Genomic DNA, 18072 nt, shown 5'->3' with positions numbered 1-18072 from the left:
ATGAAAACTGCATCGTTGGAACCCACAGGTTTTCTATCCGTTACACTGCTTTCAACCGGGTTGAAAGCAGTGTAACAGATAGAAAATCTGTGGGTTCTCAGGATGTGAAAACTGCTTCCGGGTAATTTTCATGAAAACTTTTTCAGATAATGAGGCTGAATTAACCCATGCTTTTTATAAACAAGAGCTTATTTGCTATGTTGGTATAACTTGCATGTATATGATTGTGGTTGATCTCTGTTGACATGAATATTGTTATCTTTATACGGTAGCATTATATTTGGGAGGCTGCTGAGGCCCATGCATGGACCTCATGATAATATTGCCCTGGTTTGTAGGTGACTTATTGCAATTAGTCTCTCCAATATCAAAATCGCATTCAGAATATATTTTGTGTTCCCCTGACCCAATCTGGATTAAGTTTCCTTCATATAATTTGAATGGATAATGGATGTGCAGTAACCTTATTCAGATAAAAAAAATAAAAGGTCAAATCACATTTCTCTGTAAATCCCTGTTCAAAGCATATTTCCCCTACCCATTGTCTCATCTGGCTTATACTTCATCCATTGAAAGTTGCTTGTATATAAAAATGTGCAGTGATATTGGTCAAAAGTCAAGCTAGGTCATAGTAGATCTCTTCATAAAGTATTTGTCCAGAGCATATTTTCTCAAAGATATAAATTGTCTGAAATGTATTTTCTCTCTTCATAGGTAAAGGGGGTGCAATAACTCTAAGTGTACTTGATCAAAGGTCAAGGTAATAAATCATCTCTTTCTAACCAGTAAACCTATTATATATTGTGATCCATATTTGGCAGAAATAGATTTTTGAACAGCTAAGTGTAGTTTTGATTTAATAGAATTAAGTTATGTACTTGATACAGTAGAAACAGCTTCAATCAATTCTTTGGATGAAAGGTCAATGTAAAAGAGCATCATGGTGTAATTTTAACCTATCTTCAGAGCATATTTCCATGGTCTTTAGTGAATTTTACTAGAATTAGAATCCTCTGAGTTGGTCACTATTTTCCCGACACCTAGTTTTTTATGATAAACTAATAAATTCCCAAGTGAAATCATCTTTGCGAAAAAAGAAAATAAATGCACACGTATATTTTGCCTTGGATATATTTATCTATGATAAATAAATGACAAACTACATTCTATTATATATGTGTAGCCACAAAAACAATTATACAATGTAATTCATGTAACGTAATATACCAGTACATGTACATGTGATTATAGTCATTATACAGACTTCTACTAAAAAATACATCTGTAGCAGCTGATATTGATAGAACATATTATCTGATTGACCTAAAAATAAAAACATTACATGTATTTATAAAAAATGTTTCATAAAATATGCAAACCCTCTATTTTGGTATTTTTAAAGTATAAAACTGGAAAATACATGCACTTTGGCAAAACATACAATCTATTCAATAGAATATTATGGTCAAGAAAAGCTGGTTTTAATGCAAAGTACAAGTATACACAGTGTATAATGGCCAATTATTTTACACAGAGCCTAGTTTACATATCTTTAACATATATATATGCTGTATACATGTGTTTCATCAACCTTAAACGTTTCTTCATATAAATTTAATTCCTAAAAGACTAAATCACACTTTGTTGGAAATTAACATATAAATCAAAATTCAATGAATACAAAAGGCAAATTCTATACCTAAAGAACTGATAAAACTGTATAGCTCTAATGGTTAAGAATCGGGTATGACTAGATGATTAACAATATTATCTATCAAAATTGATCAGTTTATAAAAATAACAATGTATAAAATCTTAACAACAATTGATATACCTGGTATACTAGTATGCATAAAATCAGCAATAAACAACAATTCAATTTCCTACTGACCCAATTATTCTGACTTAATTATCTGCCCTCTTCTAAAATGAAGCCAACTTGGTTATTTTTTTAAATCTTGGCTAAATCTTTTTTGGGGTTTTAAATAATATGCCTGCCCACTGACTCATCTTAATTGAGAGAGCAAACAATCAATTTTTAGGTGATCTTATAATTTAATATTACAAGAAACACAAGATAACTGATGACTTTTGTAAAATTACAACACATGTAAAAGAAAATAATTACAACGTACTGTAATATACATACCAGTTAAAATACATAATGTATAAAGAACTACTGAGAAGGAAAAAAATTACAAAGGGGTTGCATAGTTTATATCGTTAATTCTTAAGGCAATTCACCACTTTATATACATTTCAATGTTAAAACTAATTTTTTTACAGGAATATTCGTAATAAATACACTGTATTTGCAACCGAACATTTACTTGTTTAATACACGCGATAGATTCTCACAGGTATTTCAAAATTAAAGAAAAATAAAATAATGAATTTACATTCTTTCCATGAATAACTGCAAGTTTCACAGACTTTGTTTACATTATAATGTTTGGATTTTTAATCAATTCCAAATTATCCAGATCTCAGAGCTAGCATATACAGCAATTTCTTGGTACATTGTATGTTTCAATCTTACAACCTGGTAAAAGTACTAAGCAACAAGGTACTGATGCAAACTTACAATTGCAGAATACTAAAGGTATAAAATTACAGGTCCTGAGGGCATGTTGAAACTAGATTTTACCTGTATTTAGAATTGAGCCTTTCAATTATAAATTAAGTTTACTGTATGTCAAAATATATTGCAAGAAAAAGGGTGTGGTAATTAAGGTACATTCACATTCAATGGATTAATACTGTTATTTTTTTCACCTGTCAATGTAAGACCCACACCAATGTCTCTACTTGAAATCAAAACAAAGAGTTAAATTGGATGGAACAACTTGGTCATTGCTCGGCTATTGCTTCTTTCCATAGACCTCCTCATGCTTTTCTACGATGGCATCCACAACTGATGGATCAAAAAGTGTGGATGTATCCCCAAGTTCATCAGGTTTATTTGCTGCCACTTTTCGTAGAATTCTCCTCATTATTTTACCAGATCTTGTTTTGGGAAGTCCAGGAGCAAACTTAAAACCAAAGAATAAATTATGCATAACAATTTCAAAGGAGATATTCATACAGGACATCAAACTCATGTTCAAGCACGTATGTCAAAGAAAAATTGTTTTATATTATAATCATCATACCTCCATCCCACTTGCATAGATTGATTGAATAAAAAATTTGGTTTTTTAATACATCAAAAGCACAAATAACATGTAAATTCAAAGCAACAACAATTAGCTTGGAAGCCATGTCAATAACCATACCAGAATCATATCAGGCTGAGCAAATGAGGATATCCTTGTTTTCACCATGCCCCTCAGCTCATTAGCAAGCTTGTCTAGAGGCATGTCATGTTCCCCTTTCAGGACCACAAATGCATAAATACCTACAAAAAGACCAACAAAAAAATAATTCAGCACTTCTAAGTAATAAATACATCTGTTCTCAAGTATCTGAACTATCAGTGACCTAAAATTAATTCACCAATTTGTGAATGAAATTAAAATAAACTCTACATCATATTCATTATGTAAATGCCAACTTTTTACATTGAAGAATTAAGGCATGTACGTATGATATTAAATATATGAAACATGATATTGTTTAAAATTTGTTCCCTTGGGGGAGAGGAGTGTCTTACCCTCTCCTTTGATGTCATGGGGATACCCCACAACAGCTGATTCTGCAACCTCTTCTTGGTCATCCTGCAAAAATAGATCAACCCAATGACAACTGATTAAAAATACATGTAAGTTGTTCTGAAATGACAACTGATTAAAATACATGTAAGTTGTTCTGAAATGCTGCAGCTCTCAAACCTCTAAATTAACCCACTTTGAGGTCACAGCCAAATGACCCAAATATCCTAATATTTATAAAAACATGTATAAAGATCATAACTTTTTCAACCAATTAAAATTTGTGCTTCTGAAATCTGTCATGAGAAGTAACAATACCAACAAAATAACTGTATCTGTAATGTACTCCAAGTCAGTAGAGCTTTTACATGTAAATGTCAGCAAAAATGAAAACCCACATATTAAGCACATTCTGCATAAAACATATCGTTTCCTGATGAATTTTTACTCATACTGGTATAAGTACAATAGCTATGAAAGTCTAATTGTGGTATACTGTCAATCTAGCAGACAGGCAGATCTGCATTGAACACAACTTTAAGGATTGTTTATGAATCAAGTGTTGAAATGAAAATTTGAGTGACTCTCTGTTACCAATACATGTAATACTTAATTTGTACTTTGATCAAACTTAAACATACATTGTATTTCCATTACTTTCAATCATATTTAATGTTAAACTTACAAGAACATCTTCATCTTGAACATAATGCTTACAAGTACATCTTACCTATTATTCTTACCAGTACATCTTTACTGTTTCACTTACCAGTGCATCTTCACCATAAACATTACACTTACTAGTAAATCTTTACTCTTATAATTACAGTACCGTACATCTTTTCTCTTACACTTACCAGTACTTCTTTACACTTACCATTACATCTTTACTCTTACCAGTACATCTCTTGCCAGTACATCTCTTGCCAGTACATCTTTACAATTACCAGTACATCTTTACTCTTACACTTACCAGTACATCTTTACTCTCACCAGTACATCTTTACTCTCACCAGTACATCTTTACTCTCACCAGTACATCTTTACACTTACCATTACATCTTTACACTTACCAGTACATCTTTAGTTCTTTACTCTTACCATTACATCTTTACTCTTACACTTACCAGTACATCTTCAATCTCTGCTGTCCCCAGTCTGTGGCCGCTAACATTTAGAACATCATCCATTCTCCCGGTGATCTGGTAGTATCCACTCTTTGTCCTTCTGGCTCCATCCCCACTGAAGTAGTACCCTTAAATGATATTCAAAGCCATTATTGTTGACTTTGAAATTGACATATATCAATCATCAGCTGGATTTCTGCATGTCAACAGTACTCATAATGTCAGAATATCACAGTCTCTACCATTTATGGTAATTGTACATCAATATCATGAAAATTAAATAAAAGTTTGTGTTTATGCTCGTAAGGTGAGAATGTGAAGAGAAGAAATGTTCATACAGAGAAGGTTGCACATACCTGGGTATGGATCGTAGTAGGTGTTCAGAAACCTTTGGTGGTCTCCGTAAATTGTGCGGGCCATCCCAGGCCACACTGATTTAATACACAGAGCCCCCTTGACATCATTTCCTGTCACTTCTTCTCCCTACCCAAAATAATAAATACCAATTTATATACTGCAAGTACCTTGTACATGAACTCATAGTATCATTAAAAGTCAAAAATGATTTCCAAGGAAAAACAAGTTTTGAAAAATTAATATTGTAAAAATCGATTAAGGAAAAATTCATGAAAATCAAAACAAATCACACTTCAAGGCATAAATCCAAATATCAAGCCAAACCAAATCTCTACCAAAAATTGTTTCTGGTGAGAATTATCAAGGCTGGCAAAGTTCTAATTAACCTTGTCCTTTTCTAACACTCGAATATGATCCCACCAAAGTCATGACCTTACAAAAAGCTTTTGTTATTATGACATTCTTTAGACCCTTAAGACCTATATATCCAACAATATTAACATACAATCCTAAAGGATCAAATTTCTACCTTTTGATCGACCAGTGCAGGAGCAATTCCATAGAAAGGTCTCATTGGCATGGCTGGTAAAATGGGTGCCCCTTCCTCTGAGGGGCGAGGTGTAATACAGATTCCCCCAGTCTCTGTCTGCCACCAGGTGTCTATCACATCACACCGCCCACCGCCTACCACATCCCTGTACCACTCATATGCTTCACGGTTCAGCGGTTCCCCAACTGAAAATACAAATTTGCTGAATAATATATATATATAATAGGTTATGAATTATGAAATTAATTTTTAAAAATACAATCACAAGAATTTACATTGCAAGTATTTTATATAGAAGACAAAATTGAAAGTACTGGAATAAAGTACTGATTTAAATTTAAAAAGAAAAGTTAACCAGATTATCTCCCCTTACCACATCCAAGCTTTCTTAATGAAGACCTGTCATACTTGGTCACAAAGTTATCTCCCTCCTTTAGGAGCATGCGGAGAGCGGTGGGGGACAGGTACATGTGTTCCAGCTTCAGTCGCTCTGTCATCTCCCAGTATCTGCCTTTAAAATGTTAAGAAACCTTTGTAATAAACCTTTATTGGACACATGCATGTATGACCCTTGAATGTATTATGTTTGAATGTTTTTTTGTTAACTTGCCTGCATCTGGATAGATAGGATTACTTTCAAATAGAACTGTAGTAGCTCCATTGAGGAGCGGACCATAGACCACATAACTGTGTCCAGTGATCCAACCAATGTCAGCCACACATCCAAACCTCTCACCGACCTTGTAGTCAAATACATGCTGCCAATATCAAAGGAATGGTGGATTATACACTGAAATCAATATGAGAGAGAGAGAGAGAGAGAGAGAGAGAGAGAGAGACACACACACACACACAGACAGGGATGATTAGTAAAAAGTTGTTCATCATTGCATAGCTTTTCAAATTCTTGTTCAATAAAAAAAAGGTTAATTCCTCAACTGTATCTGAAAATAAGCAACATAACCTTGATCACAGCGCATTGACAATGGACATGCAAACAAACTCCAAATACCTGGTATTTGACTCACCTTCTGGGTCATCATAGCATACAGCAGATAGCCCGCAGTGGAGTGGGCAATTCCTTTAGGTTTTCCTGTAGAGCCCGAGGTGTACAGCATGAACAAAAAGTCTTCACTTTCCATCAACTCCGGATCACAGACATCGGACTCTTTTGCCATTTCCTTTGGAAATTACACACATACACTGTATATGTAGATACACTGTAAATCATTTGTACATTTGTTTGTCTTTAATCAAAATCATATAACATCACATATCATGAATATCCTAGGTAACTACAGTTATATTTATTTCCTTTTTATTCATTATTGGTTTAAGGTGGAATAATACATCGTCACAAAATGGCTGACCTCTGATCGAAACAACATTTCGTTGTATTAAAAGGATTTTATTGACGGCATTATGTACCTTCCTTCATAGCCAGGTGGTTAAAGTGTTGGACTTGTGATCCGTTCAAATCCATTGGGGGCTTTTGCTGTTACTTACTGAATTGAATTTTTTAGATATTCATTTTTTATCCCCAACTGCAAATTTTTCGCTTATTTGACATATGTACAGTTTATTTATCATAATATCTTTCATATTCAAACAATTTACTGTTAATTCGAGTGACTTTTTCCAGGTGTGTTATTCCACCTTAATATCAAAGTTACATGTATTTATCAAAGCAAAACACAAAAAAGTATAATTAGTAACATCAGGATAATTACATCATCCAGTGAGAAGTCGTTTTTCCCTAGGGTTCCCATCCCTGTTCTTCGGTAGACAAAGACTCTCTTCACTGAGGGGCATTTGGATACCGATTCATCTACAACCTTCTTCAGGGGAATCTTGCGACCACCCCTCACACCCTCGTCAGCTGTTATGACTGTTTCTGCTTTTGCTTAAATATCAAAAGAAAATACATGTACATTACCATATGTAATAATTGGATAAATTTTTGCTGGGCCATAAATGAAGTTGATCCTGTGAGAGACTCTTGTATGCTATCTGATATCTAAATATACATGTACCATTATTGTATCAAAGAGGTTCTAAATCCTTGTTTATGTTTCAAAATGAGAAATAAGCCATACAAAGAAATATGGACAGGTAATACACTGTACCGGGTATATATAAGTAATTATTTTTTCTCTACAGTTTTTGTGATTTTATTAAGTTTCATTTGGGGGGGGGGGGGGGGGCAAATTATGAAATGAGTGGATAAAAAGGATAATATAATATTCATATTTCTTGTGACAGATTTTTTTTTTGTGCCTGAGATGATACAGCAAAATTTTAAAAAAAATATAGCACCCCAGAAAAATCCAGATTTACAGTAAGCTTTATAATGAGAGGGAACCCTAAAATATATGGTTAAAAATATCTACCATCTTCTATCCTCCCTGCCAGAGCCTCTGCACTAAACCCAGCGAATACGACACTGTGAACGGCACCAATCCTGGCACAAGCCAACATGGAGGCGATCGCCACTGGGGAGGTGGGGAGGTAGATGGCCACCCGGTCACCTTTCTTTACGCCATGCTTCTTCAGCATGTTGGAGATTCTGTTAACCATCTGTGACAGCTGTCTGTAATGGTAGAAAAATAATATATGTTTATAGTTATCTCAAAACCATCAATTACGTATGGCCAAAATTTGAATGGCTCCTTATTAATGAATAACATGAAGGCATATGAGTTGCATATCAAAATTTTCTGACATATTAACAAAATATTCATTATAAATTTTAAATTTTTAGTCATCAAGTTAAAATCACAGCAAATAATCATAAAGGAATTATCAATATTATGTTACATAAAATGTACATTTTACACATTAATGGTAATCAAATTGGAGCTCTCTCTCTCTGTCTCTTCCCCCCTTCTCTCTCTCCTCTCTCTCTCTCTCTGGGGCGCCTGTAAAGTGCAAAACGAAATCGAAACGAAACGAAACCAAAATATATTTCAATGAATTTATTTTCACTTTTATGTAGTCAAAATTGATATTAGTTTTGTTTAAATTCTGTTTCGTTTCGATTTTTGGTTTGGTTTCGTTTTGTTTCGTGTGATTCCCTTTCATTGCGATTTCGTTTCGCACTTTACAGGCACCCCTCTCTCTGAAATATTTTAAATGAAATGATATTCATAATTATTAATAATTTGTGGATTTATTAATTATTTCATTTCTTAAAATTAAACATAAAGGTTTATGTTCATGTTTTATTTGAAATATATAGCCGATAAAATTTCCTATAAGCCCTCCAATAGCACACTTGTGTATGTAACCTGTATGAAACATGTTCCTCGGTTCCTGGTTCATCTTTCTCCCAAATCAGGGCGGTGGAATCCCCAAGTGTATCAAGATGTCGGTCAACACAGTTCACTTCAAATAAAAGTAATAAATTAGTTTAAATGTCAATTGACTTCATAGACAAGAATCATTTGCACTTGCATTCTTTAGTTGTGTCGTGACCCAATAGGATTAAAGTGGGAAAAAGTTTGCTTTGCAGCGAAACATCTATACAGGTTGCAGCAAAGTCCAATATCTCTAAGATAACACCAGGAAGTAAATTTGTTTTAAATCTTTACTAGCATTCTCATTCGCAGAATGAGATTTTTTTGCCTACTTTAATGGAAACAAATCTGACTTTTCTTTTCTACTCCATTTAGAAGAAAATTCATTTTCATAGTATGGTTAATACATGTATCAGACTGCTGATCTGGAAACACTTCAGCTGTAAGAAATATAGGTGAAAGGTTAGCCGCGACAAAGTTCATCCACTTGGAGCAATTTTAACAAGAGCTTGGACTTTGGGCAATACATGACAAACTCTGATTTGATGAAGGCGGGTCTACTCATGGTTAACTGTCAAGTATTAATGGTTAATAGATATGAATACATTGAACACAATGACACTTGTCTGACTTCTTCCAGGGCTGTTTTTTTCATTTGAAACAGTGTCAATGTCACACAGGGCAAGGGCCTGGTATAACTATATATCAAGCATGCATTTTAATAATTTTTGAATTATGTTTATTATTTAAACAATAATTTTCATGTGTGCAGGATACAAATTTTTGATAGGAAGAAAATTCTGCACAGCAAGAATACAGTGATCAGTTCAATTAATAACTATACTATGTTTCCCTTTATTTCACAACTTTAACAATACGTAAAACATACTATAGATTCCTATTTAAACGCGACGAATTAATATCCGCGTAAAATCACGAGAAGCGCATCTCGCGAATTTAGAATTATCACTTTTATTTTTTGGACATACGGTATATGTAAACTTCATGAAACTATGATAAAAATTCGGCATTCGCGATTTTATCTACTCACGATTTGATAGAAAACGGCTGACTCGCAGAATTAAGTATTCACATAAAATAAGGAATCTACAGTAATGACAATGATCTTTATCTCCCTCTTCCTCATAAAATGGTAGAAAAGCAAAACTTCAAGTAAGACTTCCAGGGTAAAAAAAAACAGTACACCAAATGTATGTTACGTTTAAGACCCACATTAAATTTAATATATTAATCATGTAGGGACCAATCTTCCAAATGAGATAAAATATCCCTAACAGGTTATCATGACTCAAATGAGCTATATTTATAAGATATCCCATATAGCCACAGGCTAGGGCCTACATAAAATTTGGCGGTATATTTTGAGAATTTCCAAAATATGCTTTCAATGAGAGGGATCTGGATTGTTCACTGGAACCCAAGTATATACAAGACAGTTAAAAATTAAGCCACCATAGCCTTGGGTCATAACCTGTTTAAGATATTCTATCCCGTTTCGGATATTGGTCCCAACCTGTTAATCAAAAATTACCTGATGCATTCAACTGGCCTCCAAGGAACCACTTAATGTGTCCTTTGATAATGTCACAGTCCTTAACAGTGTCAAAATCTTTTGACCACTGCAAACGTGATCGTGCAAGGGTGCTCCAAAACTGATCAGGGTTCTCCAAACTGAACTTATAAATTTGGTCATGGCTCTGAAGTTGTGGATTATTCTTAAATTCTGGGAACTTAGTTGACAGTGGACGATGTTGCATCCAAGACGTGCATGCTGCCACCTTCAAATCATTTACACGACGCAGTCCTACAGTGCATCTCCCGATGATGGATTTGCAATGCATTGAGCTGGCCATATTTCAAACCCTCACCTCACAGCACAGCAAAGGGTCGAGATAACTATGTCACGTGACAATGCTTGACCACTGGATCTTCCAGTTCTGTTCGAATGCACATTTGGTTTGAGTTGATAATAAAGTAGAACAAGCTCAGCTGTATTCAGCTCAGTTTTGTTATGAAGTATACGTGTGTCAAGTTCAAATAACTAGAATTTGGACATTTTGACAGCAAGAGCGCAAAAGCGAAAGTAAATCACGTGATCATTTATGGTCACATGATTTCAAGATGGCAGAAGTGCAAGACATGATACAGAAAGAACACTGCCCTGTGTCCCTGTTAATAATTGTGTTTTCCTTTAGATAATGCTAAAATTTCTAGTTCTTGCAATTGGAATTGTGATCGGACTTTCTACTTCAACAATATTTACACCATTATGGCTAGACTCGATGAGCAGTTCTGTGATACCTGCCAACACGACTGGAAATTCTTCAACAATTGCAATCGACAATTACGCTGTCATCTTCATCGTCAGTGTTATAAATCTACTGCTTTTATCGGTGATATTGGTATCTATTTCACTTTTAGGGAAACTTTTCAAAAGCGGCCAAGTAGTACTGAATTCTCACAAGCGGGATATGCTATGGGTAGGATTTGCTGATGCTGTGTCAACTGTATTCCTGGTATATTCAGCCAACGGGTCACGCACTCCTCCATATCTTCAAGCTCTAGCCACTAATTTTGCTATACCAGTGACATTTCTCACAAGGTAGGCTCATCATATTCTGAATATATGTGCAAGTGAATTACGTTGTTAAATTTCTTATGTAACTGTGTGTATGTGCTGCAATGCTCCTTCTAGCACTAGCAGCAGCTAGTGATGGGTTATCCCTTCAACTCAGTGGGTAAATAAACTCATAAAGGTTGTAAGTTCGAGCCAACATGTGGTAATTAGTTCATTAAACTTAATTGGAATTTAAGGCTTTGAGGATCCATATATTTTGTATCACTTTACTCTGATTATAAAACTATTCTTTTTAATATGCATTAATATTATTAATTATTTCATGTAAAATAACCCATTACTTCTTTGTTTTATAGATTTATAATTCTTCGTAAAAAAACATCTGTTAGAAAAGCAACATCTGCAGTTTTGGTGTTTTGTGCTGAACTGATTGCTCTCATACCAAGCATATTTCCTAAGCTGGAGAATAAATCTGCAAGAAAAGAAGATGGTGGAGCACCTGGCCTACCAGGGATTCTGTGGACTCTCTGCTATTTTTTTGGATTTGTAAGTTAATTATTGTAAGAGCCATTTTACTTAGGGTAGTTGTGTCAAATAGAAATTTGATGAAGGCTTGCCTATTTTATTTTTTTTAGTCATTTTTTATTGAAATCAACAAAATATGTCCATGCAATTCTGTTCTGTACCATGGGCTACATAATTTGGGCTTAATTTTTTTTAAAGATCAGTGTCATTTTTAACTTGTTTTGATCGATGCAAGAGTTAGATAATACATCATACTGAAAATCAAGGGTTTAACAATTTTGAATTGCTCTTAATTAATGTATTAGCGACAATGTTCATGTGTTTTCAAATCTACAAACACTAATGGTCTATGCATACAAATTTTCAAGGGGAGGTGTTTAGGAAAGTACCAGGTAAATGGGGGATGTGTTCTATTATCTTCCTTCTCTGGTGCCAGAATCCACATTTACTAGTTACTTAAGTTGAAAAAGGATACAGATTTTATTGTACTTTATGTTCTTAGTTCGTTACACTCAAACGAACATAAATCATTTACCATATAAAACAACACATTATTATAGGATAGGAGGCGAAGCACTCAGATTTTATTCAACCACATTACATAAATTCTCTTTTTCTGTTTCTTATCAAATCCAATCACAGTAAATCAACTCGATCAATCAATCTCTCGTTTAACTCCATCCATATGTACAATCATCAAACTACAAAAGATAAATTATAACTTTAATACTGATAGCAAATCGATTATTACAAATAACATATTATAACAAGGGTTGGGTGGGTGGGAATATCTCTAATACGTGAACTAAGTTAAGAATCTGAGCCTTCGAATGGCTCATTTACCAAATACACGCCCTTATATAACATATCCACTCATGCGTACTAGTTACTATATAAATAGCCAATCATTGTAAAAACCAATCACCCGTACCAAAACAAACCCGCCTACTTTCCCACATGTACAAATAATGCTCAGAACCCATGATAAATACATTTAATTTGATATTAAAAATATATAAGTCCTTTTATAATTTATGATTTTATAATAAGCAGAAGTAGAAATGTACTAGATATAATGAAGTTCATAAAAAAGTCATAACAATTACATGTTTGGAAATTTTATACTATCAGAGAGCTGAAAATAAAGAACAGGTATGTTTACATATAGAATTTTAATCAGCAATCTTTTTAAGCATGGAGTCAGACTCTCTCTAATTTGTTTAATCTCTTCTGACCTTCAGAAGTAAACTTCTCTATTGTACTGAATTTAATCAATGTTGCATGACATTTTGCTCTTAGTTGCACATCTGTGAATAACATTTCAATTCAGTATAATCCTATTATGATCAGATTTAATATTAGGTTCATGCTGGTCATGTTAGACAGGATGACATAATATTATAAGTTCAAGAGCCACACTGGAGACTTGTATTTCTCCTGCTACTTCTTAATCATTGAATCATTATTTTTTGAAAGATATAGTCTCATAACTGCAGCAGTATTTGCATGCAAATTGAGTAACCTGCATTAGTGCATTATGAAAATTTCTATGCACACACCGCTGCAGTTATCAGACTAACAATGATTCAATTCTTATATTTACATTTTTTTAACTTCATGCCTTTTGCAATGTGATTTATGCCTTGAAATCCTATTTTATTCTAAGGGTAAGTTCATAGAAAGGGATGAGCCTCTGTAGCAGCCACAAATGTGAACTAATTAAAATATGGGTCTTGGTTTGTGATGTTTCCTTTTACAGCATTCAATGTTTGTGACCTCATAATAAATTGTGACATTTTAACTTTTCAGTACCCTCCCTGTGTATGTGTGTGTGTTACAGTGTTAATTATAACTGCAGTTTCCACACACTTTACATGCAAAAATAAATGGAAGGTATATATATATTATATAAGAAAGTATGAGTTTTATTTTATGTTTTTTTATTGCTTTTTTCAGGTTCCACAAGCCATTGTCAATGTTGTATTTGAGAAGTCTTCCAAATCTTCCACTGCATCAAAAGACCATGCTGTTCTTGAAACAATACACATGATGTTCTGGTCCTATTTCTTCTGTCTCATTTCGTTGATATTGCTCTTTTGGACTGATCTTATTCCTGGGTTTGGTGATGCAGACTCCATCAAGTCATTTTGGAAAGGGTTCGTATATTTATATTGATATTTGCATTATTTATAGCTGTAAGTTCTCTCCAGTTTGGTAAAATTTCTACACAGATTGATCAAGTTGTATTGTTATAGATTCATTACCGGTAAAAGCTGGGACTTTTGTCCAGAAATTTTTATTAGAGTGTTAATTGTTAAAGATATAATATATATATATCATAGAATTCAAACAGTACCTAATTCAGATTGGGTCAGTGTCAGAGAGGAAAACCCAGGTTTCATCAATGTACATTTATTGTCTTTATCATTGCAATACTGGCAACTAAATGCACTGGTATGTGATTTTTTTTTTCAGTGCCAAAAATCTATTTTAAAAAATCTCATTGTGGAATTTTCATTATAGGGATCCACAGAGGCATCTTATTTGCTCTGCTCTCATTGAAATATATCTAAATAATAGGTATGTATTGTATATGTCATAGAGAGCAGAGCGAATAAGATGCCCCTGTGAGTGAACTACATAGAAGCTTTTAATAGGCGTTAGCTCCAGAAAAGTTTCAATGTAATATTTTGATGGACCCTATTAATTTGTCCAGTCAGATCATAGTACTGTTAGGCTTCTCTATACCCAGAAGTTCAATATGTTTTTCTTTGAATTGCATTCAACTTTTCTATACTTTTTTTGCCTGTACCACATGTGCTCCAGTTCTGCATGGTTCCTTTCTATTTTCTTGTAGGCTTCGATTTAATTTTGAGTGCTTCCTTGGTGCTACGGACTGTCCAGACCTGACTCATTTATACTCAGGAATAACCATTCTAGCCATGTTACTGACTCGCTTGTTTGTTGTGCTGTTCTTGCACTTTTCCGAAGGAGCAAATTACCTCATTATCATCATGGTAAATAGCAAAGACATTCCTGGTAATATGTATTTCACTGATATATGTATGTCATCATCTGAAATCTGACAATTAATAGATACTACTGTACAGCATGTAAACATTAAAATGACATTAATTGCAACGGATTTTCAACTAATAATATCATAATTAATGGAGGATCTACTCTTAAATAATTTAAGTTTTATTATCAGGTCATACAGTGAATTTAAATCTACTGAAAGTATTTCAAATCTCTCTATATATTTAATTATGTCCATCATTTTATTGTTCATTTTGAATATTTAGTAGCAATAAGAGAGTGTTAGAACACAATTAAAGGGCAGTAACTCTTTCAGAGCCTCCAAACCCCGTTGGTTGTGCTGTTTTGGACATTGTTTAATGAGAAGCCTTTCCACTGGAACCCTGATGTCCATCTCTCCACATGGCTTAGCATGGCGTCTATTTGTATAATGCTGCCTGCAATTTACTGCTATAACAAAAAGTGAGTACCAATATAAGTGAATACAATATACAAAAATTGGAATACTTTTGTGTAGCTCTGCATGTTCAAACTCCATTGCTATTCCATGTAGTTATAAATGAATAGAATATTCTCTGTATTGTTTTATACAGGTATAACAGGTGTAATGATTAGTTTAGTGTATCATTATCTGTGTAATTATTTATCTGATACACACTTAATTTTCATATTTTAAATGACAATCCAGTTTATATCTTTATCTTCTCAGCTCTGTTGAGATGCCAGAGGAGAACAATAGGACTGAGTCCTCGTTGGAGGAGGAGCGAGGACTATTGGTCTGTTCTACAGACAGCTACCAGTCCATTGAGGCGTCCTCCGGTGTAGTCATCAACAGTGATTCTTTGAACAGCAATTATAATTTTGCAGGGTTACGTCGATCATATTCTCCACAGTTTGCTAGCTCACTAAATACTGAGGGTTCTGAGGTTGAATGGTCATTTTCATGAAATGGCTTTGTACAGTTATCAATATATGACTTTGATGGAGATTCTATGTATAATTAATACTCAAATTAGCTCTTATAATATTCTTTTTAATTCTTCGAGCAACAAACCAGTTTTTGACTTGTTATTATTTAGTTTTAGTGTTCAGTAGGCTAACTCAAACTCAATAACTGTTGTGAGATTGTGATTTTATTTTAATAAAAGAAAACCTTGTTACATTTATTGATGAAAAAATAATAATAAAATTGGGAGATTAATTAATATAGCACTATTATGTGTGAATTATTTGTTATAAAGGTATAACGATCATCGCAGAAAAATTACATTACCCCGGTTATGTATTTTTCTGCAATGTCGCCTCCTTTATATCCCCCAAGAATCACCAAAGAAACTTCGGTTGGGGGGGGGGGGGGTGTATATCTGTGACTTCCAATTTCACTCTTCATTTCCTCATTTCCATTTCAATTTTTTACATTCTCCTCAAAAAGTGGGGGGGGGGGGGGGGATGCAACTCAAGGATAATTCAATTCTTAATATGTAAATTTTAGAAAATTTGTTGCTGCGAGAAAAAGTGGGGGGCCACTTTTCTGCTCTAAGTGAAAAATGTTGAGAAAGGAGAAAAAAATTCCTTGCTGCATGACTTCTTCTTTTCAGTCAGTGCACGCTTTTATCAGTTGACTTTGTCTGTTGTCTAACCTCTCATGGCCAACAACAGATAACAATATCAAAGGGCGAGATGATGAAAAGTACATGTAAATCATAGGTGGACATTTTGCACAGGTGTTTTTTTTTTTTTGCAGTGGTTTATTTTTGCAGTGGTTTAGTTGTCTGTTACACTGTATAGTATAGTTTATTAGCTCAAAACCACATGGTTTATAGGCATTGTATAAATACATGTAAATGCATCATCAATGCATATGTGAACAAATTTTTTGGCAGTACATAGACACATTTGCCATTATGAGATATTAACACAAATGTACAATGTAATAATTACATTAAAAAAAATAGAAAAGAAAAATGTACATATATGTATTTTATAATACTTAAATTATCACATTAGGACGATAATATACATATTAATTAAAACAAATTATTTCTATACTCTGGCTTTCTTAAGAAAAATACATAGTTTGTTTAATTCTTATTTCTTCAACTCAGCAACTGAACAAGCTTGAAGCAAGAAAGCTTTGACCAGTAGTAATTTGGGGGAGTTGATTTTAATCAACTCTCCTATGCAGTTACTCAGACAAACCGAAAGTGAAACAGTGTTTGGACTTCAGCACAAATCATTGCTGCTGACAAGACTTAGTTCTTGAAAATAATTGATAAATTCGATGTAATGTATGCTAAAGCATTGTTTTTCAAGGAAACCTATTTATAAATACCTTGAAAATAGTCACATTTTAAATGGTACGAACAAATTAAATATTTTTTGTAGTCGTATGTGTATTCCTACGCCAGAGTTCAATATAGTCTCGTTCAAGTCGACGCTCGGCTGTCTCCGTAAATCTTTTTCGGAGATTTACGGTGTCAGCCGAGCGTTTGGTTGAACGAGACTTGAGTTCAATATTGCTTGGATCCATGCAATTTTTGAGAAATATTTCTATTACTGATACATAGTTTGATTGAATTAATTTTATCTTTAAATATTATTTAACATGATTCATATGGGGGTTTCTCGACATTCTTGTCGAAAAGGTACACAAATTCATTTATATAAATGTGCGTAATTCAAATCAAATTAGAAACTACATATACTTGTCATGAAAAATAACATATCAATGATTTTAAAATAAATAAACATCGACAAAATCAACTCCCATCAGTTCTTCAGTACTTTGATTGATATTAATACATCGTAAATGACTGTACATTGGACATTCTAGAATGAAGTGATATTCATCTTCAATCCTAATAAGAGTACAAAATCTACAAATGCGACGCGAGCGTACAGTTTGATTATACCGACCTTGTTCTATTGC

At 33.7% G+C, this 18072-nt stretch overlaps 2 protein-coding genes across 3 annotated transcripts; one reads left to right on the top strand and one right to left on the bottom strand.

The window, feature by feature from the left end:
• Positions 1 to 1113: 1113 nt before the first annotated feature.
• LOC105319828 (acetyl-coenzyme A synthetase 2-like, mitochondrial) lies at positions 1114 to 11005 on the bottom strand. Its single transcript, XM_066086941.1, has 13 exons — positions 10533 to 11005; positions 8972 to 9068; positions 8075 to 8274; positions 7415 to 7587; positions 6713 to 6865; positions 6291 to 6442; positions 6058 to 6191; positions 5664 to 5869; positions 5134 to 5260; positions 4778 to 4905; positions 3653 to 3716; positions 3276 to 3397; positions 1114 to 3032 (listed from the first exon to the last, which is right to left on the bottom strand). Exons 1-13 carry the CDS (start codon positions 10852 to 10854, stop codon positions 2862 to 2864), a joined length of 2049 nt encoding a protein of 682 aa, XP_065943013.1. The 5' UTR covers positions 10855 to 11005; the 3' UTR covers positions 1114 to 2861.
• Positions 11006 to 11060: 55 nt separating this feature from the next.
• LOC105319829 (uncharacterized) lies at positions 11061 to 16414 on the top strand. Of its 2 annotated transcripts, XM_011417526.4 has the most exons (7): positions 11061 to 11603; positions 11936 to 12125; positions 13236 to 13256; positions 14061 to 14260; positions 14962 to 15121; positions 15460 to 15605; positions 15853 to 16414. In XM_011417526.4, exons 1-7 carry the CDS (start codon positions 11200 to 11202, stop codon positions 16088 to 16090), a joined length of 1359 nt encoding a protein of 452 aa, XP_011415828.3. In that variant the 5' UTR covers positions 11061 to 11199; the 3' UTR covers positions 16091 to 16414. The 2 variants fall into 2 exon arrangements, with proteins under 2 accessions (XP_011415828.3, XP_011415829.3); XM_011417527.4 differs by lacking the exon at positions 13236 to 13256 and having other exon boundaries at positions 15853 to 16403.
• The last annotated feature ends 1658 nt before the right edge of the window (positions 16415 to 18072 follow it).

This window comes from Magallana gigas, chromosome 6 (assembly GCF_963853765.1).
Source record: "Magallana gigas chromosome 6, xbMagGiga1.1, whole genome shotgun sequence".
NCBI classification, from domain to species: Eukaryota; Metazoa; Mollusca; class Bivalvia; order Ostreida; family Ostreidae; genus Magallana; species Magallana gigas.
The sequence above is the reverse complement of the archived record's forward strand: the minus strand, read 5'-3'. Positions and strand labels throughout refer to the sequence as shown.